The sequence below is a fragment of the Odontesthes bonariensis genome, chromosome 17, assembly GCF_027942865.1.
Source record: "Odontesthes bonariensis isolate fOdoBon6 chromosome 17, fOdoBon6.hap1, whole genome shotgun sequence".
Lineage (NCBI taxonomy): Eukaryota > Metazoa > Chordata > Actinopteri > Atheriniformes > Atherinopsidae > Odontesthes > Odontesthes bonariensis.
Window position 1 is genome coordinate 18,314,222 of NC_134522.1, and position 18,984 is coordinate 18,333,205.

The following is an 18,984-nucleotide window of genomic DNA, read 5'->3' on the forward strand; positions in this document are numbered from 1 at the left end:
ACCTCTCATACACATATGTCAAACCTCTCATATACATATGTCAAACCTCTCATACACATATGTCAAACCTCGATCAGGACCCTGTCAAATGCTACAAGGCTTGGGCAGCAACCGATCACTTCAACTCCAGCTCCGGACTCGGTGGATAGCCGCTTAGCATCTCTTTTTCCGTCCTGCCAGGGCAGCATGTCTTTGCCAGCTGCAGGGTCTCCGTTGAAGCCAAAATAAAGTTGAGTAATGCCGCTGTTTGTGTGCGGTATTCAGCGGGTGGCTGAGCAATTGTCGTTTATTTTATTTCATAAAATACCGGCAGGAGATTGCACAAAATGCACGAAGCTAACCAGAATGACTTCTGTTTAAAACTACAACTCCCGGTTTAATAAAACACCTTCCTGTTTCAACTGAAATGCCTTCCGTTTCAACTGAAATCCACAAATATTTGACATATGTGTATGAGAGGTTTGACATATGTGTATGAGAGGTTTGACATATGTGTATGAGAGGTTTGACATATGTATATGAGAGGTTTGACATATGTGTATGAGAGGTTTGACATATGTGTATGACAGGTTTGACATATGTGTATGAGAGGTTTGACATATGTATATGAGAGGTTTGACATATGTGTATGAGAGGTTTGACATATGTGTATGAGAGGTTTGACATATGTGTATGAGAAGTTTGACATATGTATATGAGAGGTTTGACATATGTATATGAGAGGTTTGACATATGTGTATGAGAAGTTTGACATATGTATATGAGAGGTTTGACATATGTGTATGAGAGGTTTGACATATGTAAATGAGAGGTTTGACATATGTGTATGAGAGGTTTGACATGTGTAAATGAGAGGTTTTTACTAGTATATATGAAAGGTAAAGCTTTTCACTAGTATATTTGAAAGCTTTTCAGTAGTGTGTATGAGAGCTTTTGAGTAGGTTATATAAGAGGTAAATGTGTTCACTAGTTTATGTGAGAGCTTTTTACTAGTGTTTGTGCAAGGTTTTGAGTATAGTATGTGGAAGAGTTTAATTTCACATGTGTATATGGAAGTTAATTCTGATTAACAGATCGAAGGGAAGGTAAGGTGTTGGTACCACCGAAAAAGACATAACGTTGAGAACTCAACCGGTGGAACACGCAGCCGATTGGACGATTACTAAACGAAGCAATTTGGCATCAGACTGAAGTGGGTTATGAGCTGTGGATGAAGAGATGAACAGAAAATGAACCAAGAGTTTAGTTGTAATAAAAGTGAGAAATTAAAACAAAATCATCTGCTGACAGCCTGCCTTTTTATTTGAAATTTTGGAAGCTGAGCTGCAGTTTTTTGTTTTGTTTTGTTTTTTTAAATGTGAACCTAAAAGGGATAGTTTACCTCTTTTGACATGAAGCTGGATGACATCCCATACTAGCAATATCGTGCATGAACATTCAGTGGGGTTACATGGCACTGAAAGGATCAGATTATTGGCTAAATTACAATAAGACTGAGTTGCTCCTTATTTGAGCAATGGTAATTGTCCTTGGGTATATGGCGGTGAATGAATGGAATCATAGGCACAAAGCATGATAGGTGGCGCTGTACCCGTTCCAACTTGCCAATAGAGCCACTTCCTTTTGACCTCTTCACCACCAACAACAACAAACTCAGGTATTCGAGAAAATGTTGACCGAAGAGCGAGATGACAACATTTAAAAAAAAAAAACTGACATTATTCTGTCTTGGAAAACACTGCTGGTGGAAAACATGATACTGGCTGGTGAAAAGCTGGCAGAATTTGACCTTCCAACGTGACAGTGGCAGGAAGTATTCAGCTGAAGTCGTCCAGAGATTAACAGAGAACACAAATCAACATTCTGGAATCTGGACTTCAGTTCCATCCAGAATCTGTGGTTGGAACCACAGAACAGAAGCCTTCAAACCTGCAGATCATCCCAGAATAAGGTCCAAATTCTCCAGTGGAGGCATGAAGAAAGCAGTCGTGAGTACCATAACATACAATTAATACATTAAAACCGACCTGGACGATAACATTTTGAGATGGACTGAGAACAGAGAGCCGTTGCTCTTTTTTTACTCATCACAAAATCGTGATGTCATCACTGATGATGTCATCACTGATGATGTCATCACTGATGATGTCATCACTGATGTGACATCACAAGAGATCAGAGCGATTGTGATGTCAGAGATTTCAGAGAAACCAAAGTATATATATAAGACCTCCTCGCTGCTTTTCCACAGTTCGTCAGTTCATCTGAAGAAACACGTCGAGTTTTTCAAGCATCTTTGAAAGTCACAGCACAGTTTTTCACATCGCCTAAAACAAACACTTAATTACTACCTTCAATAGTAATTTTGACAAGCACTTAGTAACATCGCTTACTTATTATCTTAAAAGGTCATTTTGATTTTAAGTACTTAAAGACAAGCAAAATGAGTCAAACCAAGAAATCATCTCCACTTCAGTGGTGCGACATGGTGGACGAAGATTTGCCCGAGGAGTTTTACAACTTAACCATTAATTTTGGCAACGAAAGTAATGAGGAACCCACCACCAACCTGTTGGGAAAACAACCGTCCCAGGTCCCTGAGGATTCCCCGTCTCCTCAATCATCAAAGGACGAAGTGGAAGAAACATCCCAGGTCCCTGCTCCAGCTGTTCCTCCTCAGGTCTTGGAGGTCCAGCTCCTGCAGGATCATCACCAGGCCTCCGTAGTTCGTCGCGTCAAGTGCAAGACTCCAGTTTCACAAACCGAGGGGATTCCATCTGACGCCTCTGCTGCCGACCGAGATTACGGATCAGAGAAATCCCACAACTCTTACCAGCAGAAAAATGACGAGATAAACTATCTCTACCATCAGATGGATATTCTAAAGGCAAAGCTGCAGAAGAAAAACTTATTTCTGACAAAAGAGACAGACAGAAGAGTCGCAGCAGAGAAGGCCCTCTTCAACACTAAGGAAAGGCTAATCATGACCGAGGAAAAGCTAAACAACCTGGATGCAAAGCTGCAGAACAAAAACTTATTTCTGATAAAAGAGACAAACAGAAGAGTCGGAGCAGAGAGGGCCCTCTTCAACACTAAGGAAAGCCTAATCATGACCGAGGAAAAGCTAAACAACCTGGATATTCTAAAGACAAAGCTGCAGATGAAAAACTTCTTTCTGACAAAAGAGACAGACAGAAGAGTCGCAGCAGAGAGCGCCCTCTCCACGACTGAGGAAAAGCTAAAAAACCTGGAAAACTGTTTGACCTCTGAGCGTCATCTCCGCCAGAAGTGCGAGCAGGAGCTCAAACAGTGCAACCAAGTTATTGCAGAACTGAGTCAACCTTTGAAACCAGCAGTAGCAGAAACTGAATACCAGGCAGTTCTGAAAGAGGTCGAGAACCTGAATGAACAACTGAGAGAACAGACTGCCGCCAACATAAATCAGGTCGAGAACCTGAAAGAACAACTGAGAGAACAGACTGCCGCCAACATAAATCAGGTCGAGAACCTGCAAGAACAACTGAGAGAACAGACTGCCGCCAACATTAATCTGGCCTCCAAACTAACATCACAGGAGGAGGCAACAAAGACTCAAGAGAAGAAGGTGGCAGATCTCATGAAAGCTGTTGTGCAATCTGTCATCAACAAGCCAGAAGAACAAAGAGAGCTGTACATCATCCCACAACTCCATTTAGATCAGATCATTGTTCCACCAAAGATCCCAACTGTAGAAGAGTCGGCTTCACAAGAAGTATTGAATCTAGAAGTGGAGGAAGTTACCCAAACAGAACCACAAAAGATTCCTGACGAACCAAAGAAGAAAGTTGCACCAAAAGTTGCACCGAAGCCTCCGCGCATGAACAAGAAGACGCCAGAAATCATTGTGAAGAACAACGAGCCTGAAGACATCCAGGAGCAACAAGACACGGAGAACATTCCATCACTGATCGATGTCCAGGAACCAAAGATCTCCGAACCCGTGGAAGAGGAAACAGGACCAGAAACGGCCTCTGCAGACAGACAGGAAGTGGTTCCATTAGACTTGGCTCATCAGGCTGGATCGGACACGGTGCCAGAACTGGTGAGTCAAGTCGAAGTGGAATTAGTCCAACAGTCAAAAGATGTCTCAGAGCCGCCCAAAGGAAATGTTTCCTCTGAAAACCAAATCCAAGAAAGACTCGTCATCGTCCTTGAAATGGAACCAGCCTCTCAACATCCAGAGGACTGTGAACCATCAGCCACAGAAGACACAGCAGTTCCAGAACAACTCGTGGACCAATGTGAGCCCTCAGAAGGAAGACCAGAGGTGCCTTCAGCGTGGAGGAAGTTTAAGAAAATGATGACGCCAAAACACCGCCGCCAGTAAAAAAAAAAAAACATCGAGAGAGGAAGAAAGAGCAGCGTTTACGACTCGCACACAAGAATCATCAACAGCTTGTCAACCTCAAATGAATATAAAACCTTCTCCATACATCATATTATAACATCAAAGATCCCAACTGTAGAAGAGTCGGCTTCAGAAGAAGTATGAATCTAGAAGTGGAGGAAGTTACCGAAACAGAATCACAAAAGATCCCTGACCAACCAAAGGAAAAAGTTACATCAAAGAAGCGTCGGCACAAGAACAAGAAGATGCCCCCCCCCCAATCCATCACCGATCGATGTCCAGGAACCAAAGATCTCCGAACCCGTGGAAGAGGAAACAGGACCAGAAACGGCCTCTGCAGACAGACAGGAAGTGGTTCCATTAGACTTGGCTCATCAGGCTGGATCGGACATGGTGCCAGAACTGGTGAGTCAAGTCGAAATGGAATTAGTCCAACAGTCAAAAGATGTCTCAGAGCCACCCAAAGGAAATGTTTCCTCTGAAACACCCCCCCCGCCGACGCCCCCCCCCCAATCACCGATCGATGTCCAGGAACCAAAGATCTCCAAACCCGTGGAAGAGGAAACAGGACCAGAAGCGGCCTCTGCAGACAGACAGGAAGTGGTTCCATTAGACTTGGCTCATCAGGCTGGATCGGACACGGTGCCAGAACTGGTGAGTCAAGTCGAAGTGGAATTAGTCCAACGGTCAAAAGATGTCTCAGAGCCGCCCAAAGGAAATGTTTCCTCTGAACCCCCCCCCCCCCCTTTCTGTCTTCTCAAACCCCAGCTGGTCGAGGCGGATGGCCACCCTTCCTGAGTCTGGTTCTGCCAGAGGTTTCTTCCTGTTAAAAGGGAGTCGTTTCTCTCCACGGTCGCCTCAGGCACGCTCAGGACGGGAGATTGGACCGAAAAAGAAAAAGTTTTCAGTGCAATCTGTTGGTTTCCTTAGCTAGGAAATTGTTTTTGAATTGGCTCTATATGAACGAATTGGATTATTTTGAAAATAATTATGATTACAATGAATTGAATTCCAACTGTCTTGAATTGGACTATATTATCTAAGTGCCTTGAGATGAGATTTGTTGTATTTGGCGCTATATAAATAAAAATGAATTGAATTGAATTTAAATTGAAAATTGATATAAAACCTTCTCCATACATCATATTATAATATCAATAAAATATGATTCAAATTCATATAACTTTTGTTCATCTGCATCTTTTCATCAGAACAACTGCCTGAAAGCATCAGTGCATTGTTCTCTCAGCTGTTAACAGCATTAATGTGTCATTCAGATAAGAACATGAAGATATGTTCCTTCACTAATCATCATTGTATTGATTTATGTGTTTAAATAGAATAAATTATAAAAAAACTAAATTACACAATTACTGTTATCAAAATAAGGTTAAAATGTGATTTTCTTTAAACAATTTGAAATATTGTTGATATCTGATGTGAAATTTGAATATCTGCAGTATAATTCTTACTTGTTATTCATGTTATGGTTATTCTTGCGCTTTTATACATCTACGGTTTGTATTTACTGGTCTCCAGCAATATTTTAAAGTTGAACCAGCCCAGCACCTGGTTCAAGGTGCTAAATAAAGAACTGAATAGTTCCATAAATTAAGAAACTTAAACCTTCTACGGGTCACATGATGAATCCGAGAAGGTTGCAAAATGTAAATGTACTTTATTTATACAGCCCTTTACAGACAATCTGTACGATGTACCAAAATGCTTTACAGCAGGTAATAAATAAAGAGAAGAATAAATAAAAACAAATAAAAACAATAAAAGAACAGTGAAAGCAACAAAATATTATATAAATAAAATGACTAAGAAAGAAGGAAAAAAAGGCAATTGTAAAAACGATTTCGTATTTATATGAGGTGCCACCAGGGACATAAATCAGAATTAACTTCCATATACACATATGAAATTAAACTCTTCCACATACTATACTCAAAACCTTGCACAAACACTAGTGAAAAGCTCTCACATGAACTAGCGAAAACATTTACCTCTTTTATAACCTACTCAAAAGCTCTCATACACACTACTGAAAAGCTTTCATATATACTAGTGAAAAGCTTTACCTTTCATATATACTAGTAAAAACCTCTCATTTACATATGTCAAACCTCTCATACACACATGTCAAACCTCTCATACACATATGCCAAACCTCTCATAAACAATGGTCAAATATTTGCGGATTTCAGTTGAGAAGGAAGACATCTCAGTAAAACAGGAAGGAATGTCATTAAACCGGAACATTAAACCGTTTTGGTTTTTTTTGTAAGCATCGAGCGTTTTTTGTGCAATCTAGTTTCCCATGTTAAATTATCGATGTCTGCTCAGCTACCCACTGAACACCTCACGCAAGCAGTGGCATTACTTAACAATATTTTAGCTTCAACCGAGACGATCAGGACCCTGTCAAATGCTACAAGGCTTGGGCAGCAACCGATAACTTCAACTCCAGCTCCGGACTCGGTGGATAGCCGCTTAGCATCGCTTTTTCCGTCCTGCCAGCGTAGCATGCCTTTACCAGTTGCCCCTCGCTATCAAGCCCAACAGTGCTTCGGTACATGGACATCAACAGCACCAAGAAAAAAAAAGTTAATTTTAGACATTTTGATAATATCATGGGCTGGCTTAACAAATGTGCCGTGTATAGTTCGATCCATTGTTCTGTGATTGACAATTAAAAATGAAAAAAACGACTTATTTCATTATTTATTTTCACGTGAGAAAAATAACCTACAAATCTTTTTTTTAAAAAATACAATATATTGATGGGTTGTTTTTTTTTTCTTCTATTTTTTATTTCATCCTCACGTCATCAATAAGACGGTTATAAAACGCCCCTCGTTTGATTTGGAGATTTGTTTTGTGACATCTTTTGGGAAATTCTGTTTGTTTAATTTTGTTTTTTTAATTTTTGAGCGAATCAAAGTATTTTCCAATTTATGTCATGCTCCTTTTAATTTGAAAGATATCAGTCAGCCACTACTTTCCAGCACATTGTGTTTGTTTATATATTTGTTATTACTGAACCTCATTTATTTGTACTGTTACACAATGTCTTTTATAAAAGGTTCTACAAGAAAAACAAACTCACTGCATAAACTGAACAAGGTAAGAGAAAATATCTATTCCTTGGTTTTCATCGTTTTCAAGGGGATTCACTTGTTGAACAATGTTCATCCTGGTTTCATTAATGGTTGCATCAATATCTGGAACAATAACGTTGTTATTGGTTTGAATCTCAGGTAATGGCCTTTGTTGATCAATGCCGTAATGGTCATCATTAAAAATGTCATTTATAACAGGTTGGATTCCAATGTTACTTATGACACCTGTATGCCAAAGCTGAAGTGGTGTCTGACCACCTTGTGTAGAGAGGCCATGATTGTTCCACTGATTAATAAATTCAACAATTGCACGTTCAATTCTTGGTAAAAAAACATAATGAAGGCAAAAAAAGATGATGTTCATTTAATGAGTCTAATATACCTTGTTCCTCCATAAAGTTGAAAATGTTTATAAAGTGCCTACTAACAACTCTATTGACTTCAGCCCATAGTCTCTCAATTCTCTGATTGTGCACTGAAGCACCTGTAATTACACTGTTTAATCCCCTTCTTTCCAACATAAAACGAGCAACAAGTACATTTTCCATACCATGGTCACATCTGACTCTCAAAGGTATTCCAAAGTTCTCAACTCCTTCCAAGAATAAAGACAGGACACTTGAAGCTCTATTATTAGTTAAGCAGCGTAAATATATTATAGTCCTACTGAAGCCATCCACGCAGCCATGAAGAACCATCTGCCACCTAACCAGGTTGTGGTTTCCATCAAAATGCCTTTGTTGAGAGATTAAAATAATTTTAATAACCCATGTATATGCCTTATTTGGATACTAAATTAACAGACATTTAGATATCAAAATTGTTTACATTCACCATAATTGATTGGGGCCCTGAACACTGTATATCCTCCTGCTTATTGCATGACGTCGTCTCAATGATCTGCCGATGGGATCTAATTGATGCAGGCTCTGTCTGACTCGCCAACGCTGTACTCTTATGCCACGTGATCTGAGGCTTCCAAGTACATATGTTTCACCAGCATTTGTAGACTGGAGTTTATTAGTGACAATTTGATCAAGATCTTGATTCGACAGAAAGGTATATTCTACTGAGTCTATTCCAAGACTTTGTCTGTGTCTGTATAGAGTTCTTCGGCTGATTCCAAAGCACGATGAAATCCTTTGCAAAGTCATCCCAATGGACACACAATGAGAAATCTGTCTGGCTCCTATGTTGTATCTGGGGCATCCTCGGTGGCCTGTGGAGGTTGTTGGTGGTGTGAAACTATTGGTGGAATTACTTGATTGTATTCTGGTAGCATATTCACGTAGCAGATTTTGAAAACATGTAAACAGTAACTGAAGTGTGTTGATTACGTCTCTGTTATTAGGATCATATCTAGACATAGCAGCAATAAATGATGACAATGATTGTGTATGATCCTCAAGCTGTCTATACAATCTTTCCTCGGAGAAATTGATGGAGTCCCCCCTCTGAAATAACTCAATGCAAAGCAGGACTGTCCTGAAAAAAACTCGCAACATCTTCTTCATTGCTCGCAGTGTAAAACAATAACAATTGAATCTGTAAAGCAACAAGGATCAGATGAAAGCGCATTGTGTCCAAGCTCTTACGATCACGGATTCTTTGCTGACCACAGCGGAAGCTGGTAGCGCTATGCTAAGCTAGTGGCTGAGGTGGTTGGCTGCTGCTCAAGCGTTGTAGCGTTTGACAGAAAACGGAACAGGGTCCCCGTTGAAGCAAAAATTAAGTTGGGTAATGCCACTGCTTGTGTAAGGTATTCAGTGGGTAGCTGAGCAATTGTTGATAATTTTATTTTGTAAAATACCGGCCGGAGATTGCACAAAACGGACGAAGCTAACCAGAATGAATGACTTCTGTTTAAAACTACAACTCCCAGTTTAATAAAACACCTTCCGTTTCAACTGAAATCCACAAATATTTGACATGTGTGTATGAGAGGTTTGACATATGTGTATGAGAGGTTTGACATGTGTATGAGAGGTTTGACATATGTGTATGAGAGGTTTGACATATGTATATGAGAGGTTTGACATATGTGTATGAGAGGTTTGACATATGTGTATGAGAGGTTTGACATATGTGTATGAGAGGTTTGACATATGTGTATGAGAGGTTTGACATATGTGTATGAGAGGTTTGACATATGTGTATGAGAGGTTTGACATATGTGTATGAGAGGTTTGACATGTGAATATGAGAGGTTTGACATATGTATATGAGAGGTTTGAGATATATGTATGAGAGGTTTTTACTAGTATATATGAAAGGTAAAGCTTTTCACTAGTATATATGAAAGCTTTTCAGTAGTGTATATGAGAGCTTTTGAGTAGGTTATATAAGAGGTAAATGTGTTCACTAGTTTATGTGAGAGCTTTTCACTAGTGTTTGTGCAAGGTTTTGAGTATAGTATGTGGATGAGTTTAATTTCATATGTGTATATGGAAGTTAATTCTGATTTATGTCCCTGGTGGCACCTCATAAAAAAAAATGGTGTCACCTGAGAGTAGAGTGATTTTTGAAAGAAGTGTGTGTCTCTTACATGTCTCAAACAAGTGCTTTATTTCTGGTGGTAGCTTTTCCTGATTGAAATGTATATAGTCAAGCAGTTTTTGTTTCAAATCAGAATTACTCATGATATCGACCATTGCTTGATATCAAAATAGTTTTAAAACAATGACAGTTTGCTTTTGTCTCACCACAGCCCAACTTCACTGGTAAATTTTTAATGGACATATCAATAGACATATCCAGTTCTGAAATATACACTATGTTTATTACACCAAACTCCACAAAATCAAACAAAAACGCCAATCTTGGCATTGTTTAAAAGCCCAGGCCATGTGATGTTGGGAAGTCTTGCTTCCTAATAGTTTCAACATCTTATGCAAGTATGATCGTTAATAAGATTCTAAACTCATGTTGGCAGAACTATACAATACAATCTAAAAATGAAACACATATTTTCAAGGCTTCCACGGACATTTCACAGATAACAGGTTAAAACAAAGATCACTTAACCACAGATAAGTGGTGTTAACTGAATGGGAGCTTGATAGTGAATGGGAATAAATCACCTCACTGCAGTTACATAGTTAAAACAAAATTGATCATAATGACCTTTGCATGTTTCACAATTAAGTGTCTGGATTTTTTTTTTTTTCACATTCAGGACCAGTTCCAACACCTCCGACAAGCCCTTTTTGGTCAACTGTGTTTACTTCATCTGAGACTAAAAAGGAACTGTCCCAGTCCCCTTAGTGGGTCTACTTGTAGTGGTGGCAATAGATTCTGGCTAAAACCAAACAAAAAGCTAGATTGCTATGGCAGATGTGTGTGCTACAAAGGCAGGTCATCAGTGCCTGTTTTGTCTCAGCAGCACAATGCCAGAGGGGAATTTAACACTCCTGTATTAACAGTAGTCCCCTATGCTGCATAATATTCAAAAGCTTGGAATGATATAATCTGCAAATACGCGTTGTTCCTGGAAAGACAACTGTTTGGACAGTTTCGATAGAGGAAATACTGTAAGTGAAGCTCCATTTTCTACTGTATGGAAGTGTTTATTTCTATTGGTCATACAATTTTAACTAGATAAAACTATCGGAGAATTTGCAGAGAAAATACACTTTGAATAAAATGTTAAAGGGCAACCATTGACACATTGACTGTTTTCCTATCCCCACCCACACGCCCACATTTGCATAGCAGAGCTCATCTCAGGTCACCACATCAGAAAGTTTTCTATTCACAGTCACACTCAGGATCGGACCTCTTCGTGTTAGGATGGACTCCATGCTCTTCAACCAGACAAACACATGCACATTCAACTCCATAGTGGAACTGCAAATGTATCCGGCTGTGTATTCCTTGTTCTTTATTGTGAGTTTTCCAGCAAACTGTCTGTCTCTGTATGTCGCCTGGATGCTGATGATGAAAGGGAACAGCATGGCAGTCTACCTCCTCAGCCTCTCCATTTCCGACCTACTCTACACAATTTCTCTGCCTGTTTGGATTGAACTAGCCCTGCAGAAGAATGTAGGTGATGGTCTCTGCGGCACAGTCAATGTGATCATGTACAACAGCTTTTATGTTGGCTCAGGTCTTCTATGCTGCATCTCCGTTGATCGCTATCTAGCAGTGGTGTACCCTCTCCGCTTTCACCGGGTCAGAGAGGTGAGCACAGCAGTGGTTGTGAGCGCTGCTGTTTGGATTCTTGAGATTATCATCCACATTATCTTACTTCACCACATGGGGGCAATGCAAGATTCAAAACTCTTGTGTGAGCAGCGAATACCCATGACACAAGAGGATGTCAACATTGCTCTTACTCGGATCGTCCTGGGTTTCCTGGTGCCCGTCGTCATCATGGCTTTTTGCTTTCAGCAGATCATGCGGTCTCTCCAAAAGAGCACCTCCATCATGTCAGAGGAGCGCAGGAAAGTGGGACTGCTGCTGATGTTTCTCCTTCTAATTTATATAGTGTCCTTTGTGCCCTACCAGACTGTCATGCTCTTCAGGGCAATACTGGAGCCGGGAGACTGCATCTGGGCCAAGAGTCTCAGAGATCCATACCTGGTCACAGTAGCAACCACAACTCTGAACTGTACGCTGGATCCTATAATATACTGTTTAATCAGTGAGAGCGCTAAAAATGAGATTAAAAGCGCAGTGAAAAGGGTTTGTAAAGTTTTTATGAGCCCAGGAATACATAAAGTTTCCTAGCTTTGTTGTCTTTTTTAACTTGCAAATCAAATGGAAGACAAATTCATATTCAAGGCTGGATAGTTTAAGAGGTGGAAAGTGTATCAAATAAAGGCGTATAAAATAGTCTTGCCATGTAGACATAATATCAAAGCTATATGTATTCTTTCTTATATTGCTGGCTGTGGTGTGAATGTGATCTTGTACAATGTCATTAAAAAAAAAGACACTCTATATTGCGTTTAAGGATATAGGTCCATATTTTTAAAAAACCTGAGTCTGAATGATACTTTTAGGAAGATAATACCCTTATTTCTGCTTTCAAGGGAAATGTTTCTTTGATATATCATGAATGGCTTTTTGACTTCACTTTTGTACTTTAAGACCACTGTGTATTTCTTCTTAATTTCTCAAAACGAAATGAAATAAAATATTTTTTTTGCTACTGGTATGGTGGAGGAACAAATGTGCATAATGAATGTGTGAGTTTTTAAAGACAAACTTAAAGACATAGGCACAGTCATAGTGATTAGCCATGTCAACATAAATGTTCTATGGAAACAATTAGACAAACATGCCTTTATCAGGCAATAGTCCCCATCATCATTCAATGTTCACATCTGTATTGACACACTGAATATTTAGACAGTCTCATTTCGAGACCAAATTAAATCTGCCTGCTGGTAGTTTGTTCTTTCATGCCCTGTCACCCAGTGAATGACTCACCGTAGTCAGGGACACCAGGGGGGGAGCAGCTGGCCCTTCCTGTTCTTGCAGACTGATAAGGAAGCAAAGGGCAAGACAACTGAATGTTTCAACTATGCATGTGTTTTAATGTTACCGTTTTAATGAGAATACATTTTATGGGTTGAGTTTAGAGTGGGAAAACATCTGGAAAATAAAAAGTAAGTATCAAGCTTTAGTTTTAACCTTTAAATGGTGTTTCTGTGTAATACTTGTGCATGCATTTACAGCTTAAAATGAAAAAATAACTTTTCAAGTTTCTGTTTTTAAAAAAAATAATAATAATAATAACTTTAGACTAATTATTAATGCGGCTTCCTGGGAGTCAAACCCAGGCCACATGTTAAAGTCTAGGCCTACGGATGCGTTCATCGGTGTGTGAATGTAGAAGAAAGCAATGTAGCTCTGTAGACTAAGAAGCGCCGTATGAGTGTGTGAGTGAATGTGGCATGTGGTGTTAAAATATTTTAAGAGGTCAGTTAGACTAGAAAGGTGCTATACAAGTACAGTCCATTTACCATTTAAATTGTTGCATTCCTTCCTCGTTTACTTTCTAATATTCTTTTCAAGGGTTTGACATTCAAACACCACATCTGGGATGGAAAACTTAACCCTAGCTACCAATTATTCAGAATGTTTCTCAGTTGACAGCGCATCCACCAGAAGGATATTTATGTTCTTCTACCTGGCCGTCATCATCACTGCCATCCCGGCCAACGTCTTCTCCCTTTACGTGTCCTGGAGGCACATTAGACACAAGAATGATCTTGGCGTGTATTTGTTCAACCTGGCCTTGAGTGACCTGAACTTCACTCTTGGTCTTTCACTGTGGCTGGACTTCCTGTGGAGAGGAGTTTGGGTCCATGGAGGCTACATTTGTATGCTATCAATCTACTCTCTCCTCACCAACTTTTACACCAGTGAGGCTCTCCTCTGCTGCATTGCTCTTAACCGATACCTGGCTGTGGTTCATCCATTAAAGTACACATCCTTGAGGAGAGTCGGGACTGCAGCAGTGGTCACTGTTGTTATTTGGGTGTTGGTGATCGGTTTCAATGCCACCACCATCGACAGGAAGGACTCGTACTATGAAAGCAAGAACATTGCATTTTGTTTTGATATCTTCTTCCCGCTGTCAAAAGATCTGGCTCATGTCAGCATAGCACGCTTCTGTTTGGGATTTCTTTTTCCACTTGTCCTTATAATTTTTTTCACTTGGGGAACTTGTCTGGCAGTGAAAACCAACCAGGCCACAAAGGAAGAGGAGCGTACACGTATTTCAAAACTACTAACAGTAGTTCTCCTATGCCTTTTGTTTTGCTTTGGACCTATCCATGTCATTATGGTACTACGGGCAATGTTGAATGACTGCAAGAGTTTCAAATGGTTCGTCTATAGCTACAAGATCAGCACTGCTATGACAAGCCTCAACTGCCTCTTAGATCCACTACTTTACTGCTTCATTACTAGAACAGGTCAGAAAAATGTCAAACAGGCTGTTGTCTTCTTTCTGGGAAAGAAGAAAAAACCTAATGAAGTGATGACATGAGTCGAGTGTGACAAAAGATCCAAAACAACCATGCATTTATTTCATAAGAATACCTTTAACAGTAGAAAATAATACTTAAGATACAAAAACTGTAATGTGTCTTGTACTGCAAAATAGCCATCTGTTAAATGATAAAGTTGGCAGCTGATATACCTCTTATTGCATATGTCTTATCTGCTGTAAATAACCAAAAGTTTAAAACTTGAAACAGCCTCTTTTTTTGCTCATTTTTTAAATTATTATTATTCACAAATTCATTTGAGGGGTCTGTAAGATTAGGATGACATGCTTTAATGCTTCCAAAACATGATATTTTTCATATTGTTCATTCAGCAGGAGTAGACAGTAGAAAGTATTAAAGAAAGAAAAGAAAGAAATTGTAATTTTGAAATCACAAAATAAATTCTGCAGCTTCTTTGAGAAGTTAAAACAAGTCAACAGTTTTGACTTTAAACCTAATTGATTGATACGGCTCCACATATTGATGCAATGCCTCACCTTTTACAGGCTGAGGCTGCAGTTATCTCACAGGTTAATCTTTTTTTTGTGTTAGCAAACACTTTTAGAGAAGAGGAAAAAGAATTGTAGCAAAAAAAGCTAAGGACAAATACTTGAATCACAAATAATAAGTCCTTGTTGAAATATTCTCTCTTAGAATGTTTTAAGACTAAAAGATAAATTAACTATAATCTGAAGGTTGAATTTACTACCTGTTGGAGAATACTTGTGTTTTTCACTTTCAAAGTTCAGCTGTTGGTCACTGTTGAGATCAGCTGTTGTATGTAGCGCGTATTTAGTACAAGACACAAAATAAAAAGCAATAGACTGATATAAAAGTTAAAAAAAGGGATCGGAGACATTATATTATATAATAATACAGACGCTTCTGGATGTGTAACTATGCAGCTGATTTACTGACATATACCCGTCTTAACTCTAATTATTGGAAATTCTGTTTCCATGTACTGTCTCATCACAAATTTGAATATAATTTCCATGCAGTGTACTAAACTGGAGTCATTTTCGGGGCAAAGGAGAGACACAGTGTGCTCAGTGCAACAAACAGGAAAGATAAGGGATATACAAACAGGGGAATATACCAAACTTGCCAAAACTTCTATCAATGGCTGTGACTTACAGTATGTAAGTGATATCCAGTGTTAGATATTTTCATATTTCCCTGTTTGATGAAGTTGACAGTTCACTGGCGTGGAAATGATTCTAATAAGTATACTGTACGTTCTTTATCAGCAGAAGAATATCTGTTATGTCTGTTCTAAGCTTTAATGTCAATTCTGTTGCATAAAATCTTCAAACTGATACATATAAGTATTCAATCAAGGGCTTTTTTTTGTAAATTGGCGCAGTTCACGTAAATAATGTTTTAATCTACTGAGTGTCTTTTACGTGTGACGTGTAAGGACACTTTTGTCGGGTTCCACTTGAGCTTTTCTTTTTTTTTTTTGGTCACTGTATCAGTATTTTCAGAAAAATGAGACAGGCTATATAGAAAGAACTGATTTGCATTTAATGCGTAAACATAATGTCTTCTATTCTACAAACATTCCGCAAAAAAACATTGTATGTGTATTTTGGAAGATCGACAAAAAGCTTCCTTCTTGCTTCCAAATATGTTGTGATGTGCAATGAATGGCGGTAATTTTCCAAATAAAGGATTCAAGAATCATTTTGATAATTGGAGCGAATTTCATATCTTTATTTCTACATTCTTGTGGCAAAGGGAAATATTTGACAACATTTATGAATTGTGGTTAGGATGACTATGACACAAAATGGTAAAAAGTTACCTAAAAAACATCTTACAGTAGTAAAAATCTAAACTAAATCTCACATTTAAGGTTATGTCTTTGCTGGTTTTGAGACAGGAATGCAGGGCTGCACAGTGGTGTGGTGGTTAGCACCACTGCCTCACAAGAAGAGAGTTCCAGGTTCAAATCCCAGCCTTTCTGTGTGGAGTTTGCATGTATGCTGGGTACTCCAGTTTCCTCCCACTGTCCACAAACATGCAGGTTAATTGGTGACTCTTAATTGTCCCTGTGTGTGAGCAGTCATGGTTGTGCCTCTGTGTGGCCCTGTGATGTACTAGCAACCTGTCCAGGGTGTACCCTGCCTCTTGCCCATTGATAGATCGGCTCCAGCCCACCCACAACCCTAAATGGGATTAAGCAGGTATAGAAAATGGATTGGCATCTGGAGCTCTCTTGTGGACAGTAAGGGAATTGCAATTCTTTATTGCTAAGACTGCAGTGTTTTGTAATGGAAATGGCATCTGATATATGCATCTCTTCCATGGATATTATCATTTGATCAACATGACAAGTAAACCAAGAACCTGGAAGTGTTTCCTTGTTTGTGCAAAATTCTGGGACAGAATCAGGAAATGGGCAAATCCACGTTCCTTTAGCCTGACAATGTGTTTTTGTCAAATACCTAAAGGCAAACCTTAAACTTAGGTTTTTAAAGACAGGTTAATCTTATGGACACAAGCTTTATGTCTCCAGATGGGATGTAAATCCCCACAAAAATGCCTGTGTGAGAACACTGATAGTATAAATAAATAAATAACTGATGTTTTGATGGAGCACCATGACACTTCAGAGATTGTTAACCTTGCAAGATCTTGCCTTCCACATTATTTTGCTCAGGTATTTACAGTGTCCGACACGTCTCTTGTCACCTTCGTAACAAGACAGGATGGAAAGGACATGTGCTCCTTCATGTGAGTCTCTCTTCCATGTCATATAACATGCTTCACTTAATCAATAACCTACATCAGCAGAACTGATGGGCCATAAAGCCCACCAAAAGGCACATCTTCCCACCTTCTATTACCCTTGACTGTGCTTTGAAGATAGGCTTCATTCTATGTACAGTGCAAGCTATCAGCAGATAGAAGTAACTCAGTGAATCCCAATCTCTACCTGGATGTTGTCTGAGTCTCAGCAGTGGCACATGTGTGAGAGCGTGCTCTCTTGCTCAGGCACGGTGAATGCACCAATATATAATCTGCACTGGTGCAGAGGGTGGAACTGACTCTACGCACATGAATGTGACAGGGTCATTATTCTAAGAATAAGAAAGCGCAAACTGAGACACAGCAGCTACAGTGGAGATCATGAAGGATGTGAGTGGATTGTTGATGTTGTCAAAGGTTCCACTTAAGCAGCATGTTATCAGAAAACAAGCATTTGACAGCTGTGACTGGCACTGTGTGCTGGCAGGATGGCTTTGGGGATAGTCAGGGTATGCCTACATGTGTAAGCAACAATCACGAGCTGAAAAAGGGAGACAGATGGACATATATTACAGCTGGTGGCTGTGTATTCAGGTCATTACATAAGACATTTGTAAAGTAGACAAGAACAAAATGGATCTAGATTTGCTTTATTTAATAAGTTTTATGTTACATTGAGCAGTTTGCTCAACTGTACATTTTATTTTCTGCCGGCAAGTGGCAACATTGCCTCCCTCAGTGACTCCCTTTTGTGGTTTTCTTGATATAACAGATTTTCTTGGGCCTTTATCTATACAATTATGAACCAAACCAGCTCACTATCTGCCACAAGTTCCATTCCATTTCTCCAGATGTTTGACTCAGCTATAAAAAGAATTGCCAAGAGTCATTAGAGTGTGGAGAAGCAAAAAGCTTCTGAAGCATGGGGGATCCTGACTCCACTGCAAAAATATGATAATGAAATATATATTTAGGTTGTCCAGAAAAATAATTCAACAAAATAGTTTCAGTGTAATCATGACAACCTGCTTACAATGTCAAACATCAACTACTGTTTAGTGATATCTGCTCTGTCTAACACATTTCTATACATAGTTAAGATTAGGCAGCAACAATCGGATAAGATATTTTCTATGTCCCTCTTTAAATTTATAAAGACTCTTTAGACTCATCCACTTTTTGGTTTGGGGGAATGAAACATTTTGGTTTGTGTTTTTTTCTTTTTGATGTCATCTAACAGGGAACATTTGAGCTTGATACGGTGAGATGAGGACCCCCAGAGTTTGTTTTTCTTTTACAGTGACTTTTTTGTTAGCACTGGCCTTCATCTGAGAGTTCACAGTAGAGACAGATGGGAAATGAGGGGAGCGTGAACCAGGGAATGACCAGCAGTAAAGGTCCAGAAGGCAGGGTGTAAAACCAAGCTCTCTAAGGGCATTCAGCCCATGACATCTGCCCCCAAATCACTCAGCTATCAGATCGCATCAGAGCACTTTTTACACACCACTTTTACTGGAGGTGTCATTCAAACCTAGCTCAATACAGTATTTGGGTACTTCCCAGTTACATGATGCTCTTTGTTTGTGTATGACATTTTTCAGTAACTCCTGTCTGGTTCAGATGTTAACTCTCTTTATTTAAGTATCTCAGATGTCAAACATGTCAGGCAGATTTCTCATCTCTCTCTCCTGGCACACTTCATGTCAAACACACTGCG

The 18,984-nt window shown here is 39.3% G+C and overlaps 1 protein-coding gene across 1 annotated transcript; it reads left to right on the forward strand.

Annotated features, from left to right (window-relative positions):
* Window positions 1-4,807: 4,807 nt before the first annotated feature.
* gpr65 (G protein-coupled receptor 65) lies at window positions 4,808-14,512 on the forward strand. Its single transcript, XM_075448655.1, has 4 exons — window positions 4,808-5,041; window positions 11,806-11,958; window positions 12,019-12,121; window positions 13,548-14,512. The coding sequence occupies exons 1-4, from the start codon at window positions 4,808-4,810 to the stop codon at window positions 14,510-14,512; spliced, it is 1,455 nt and encodes a 484-aa protein (XP_075304770.1).
* Window positions 14,513-18,984: the final 4,472 nt, after the last annotated feature.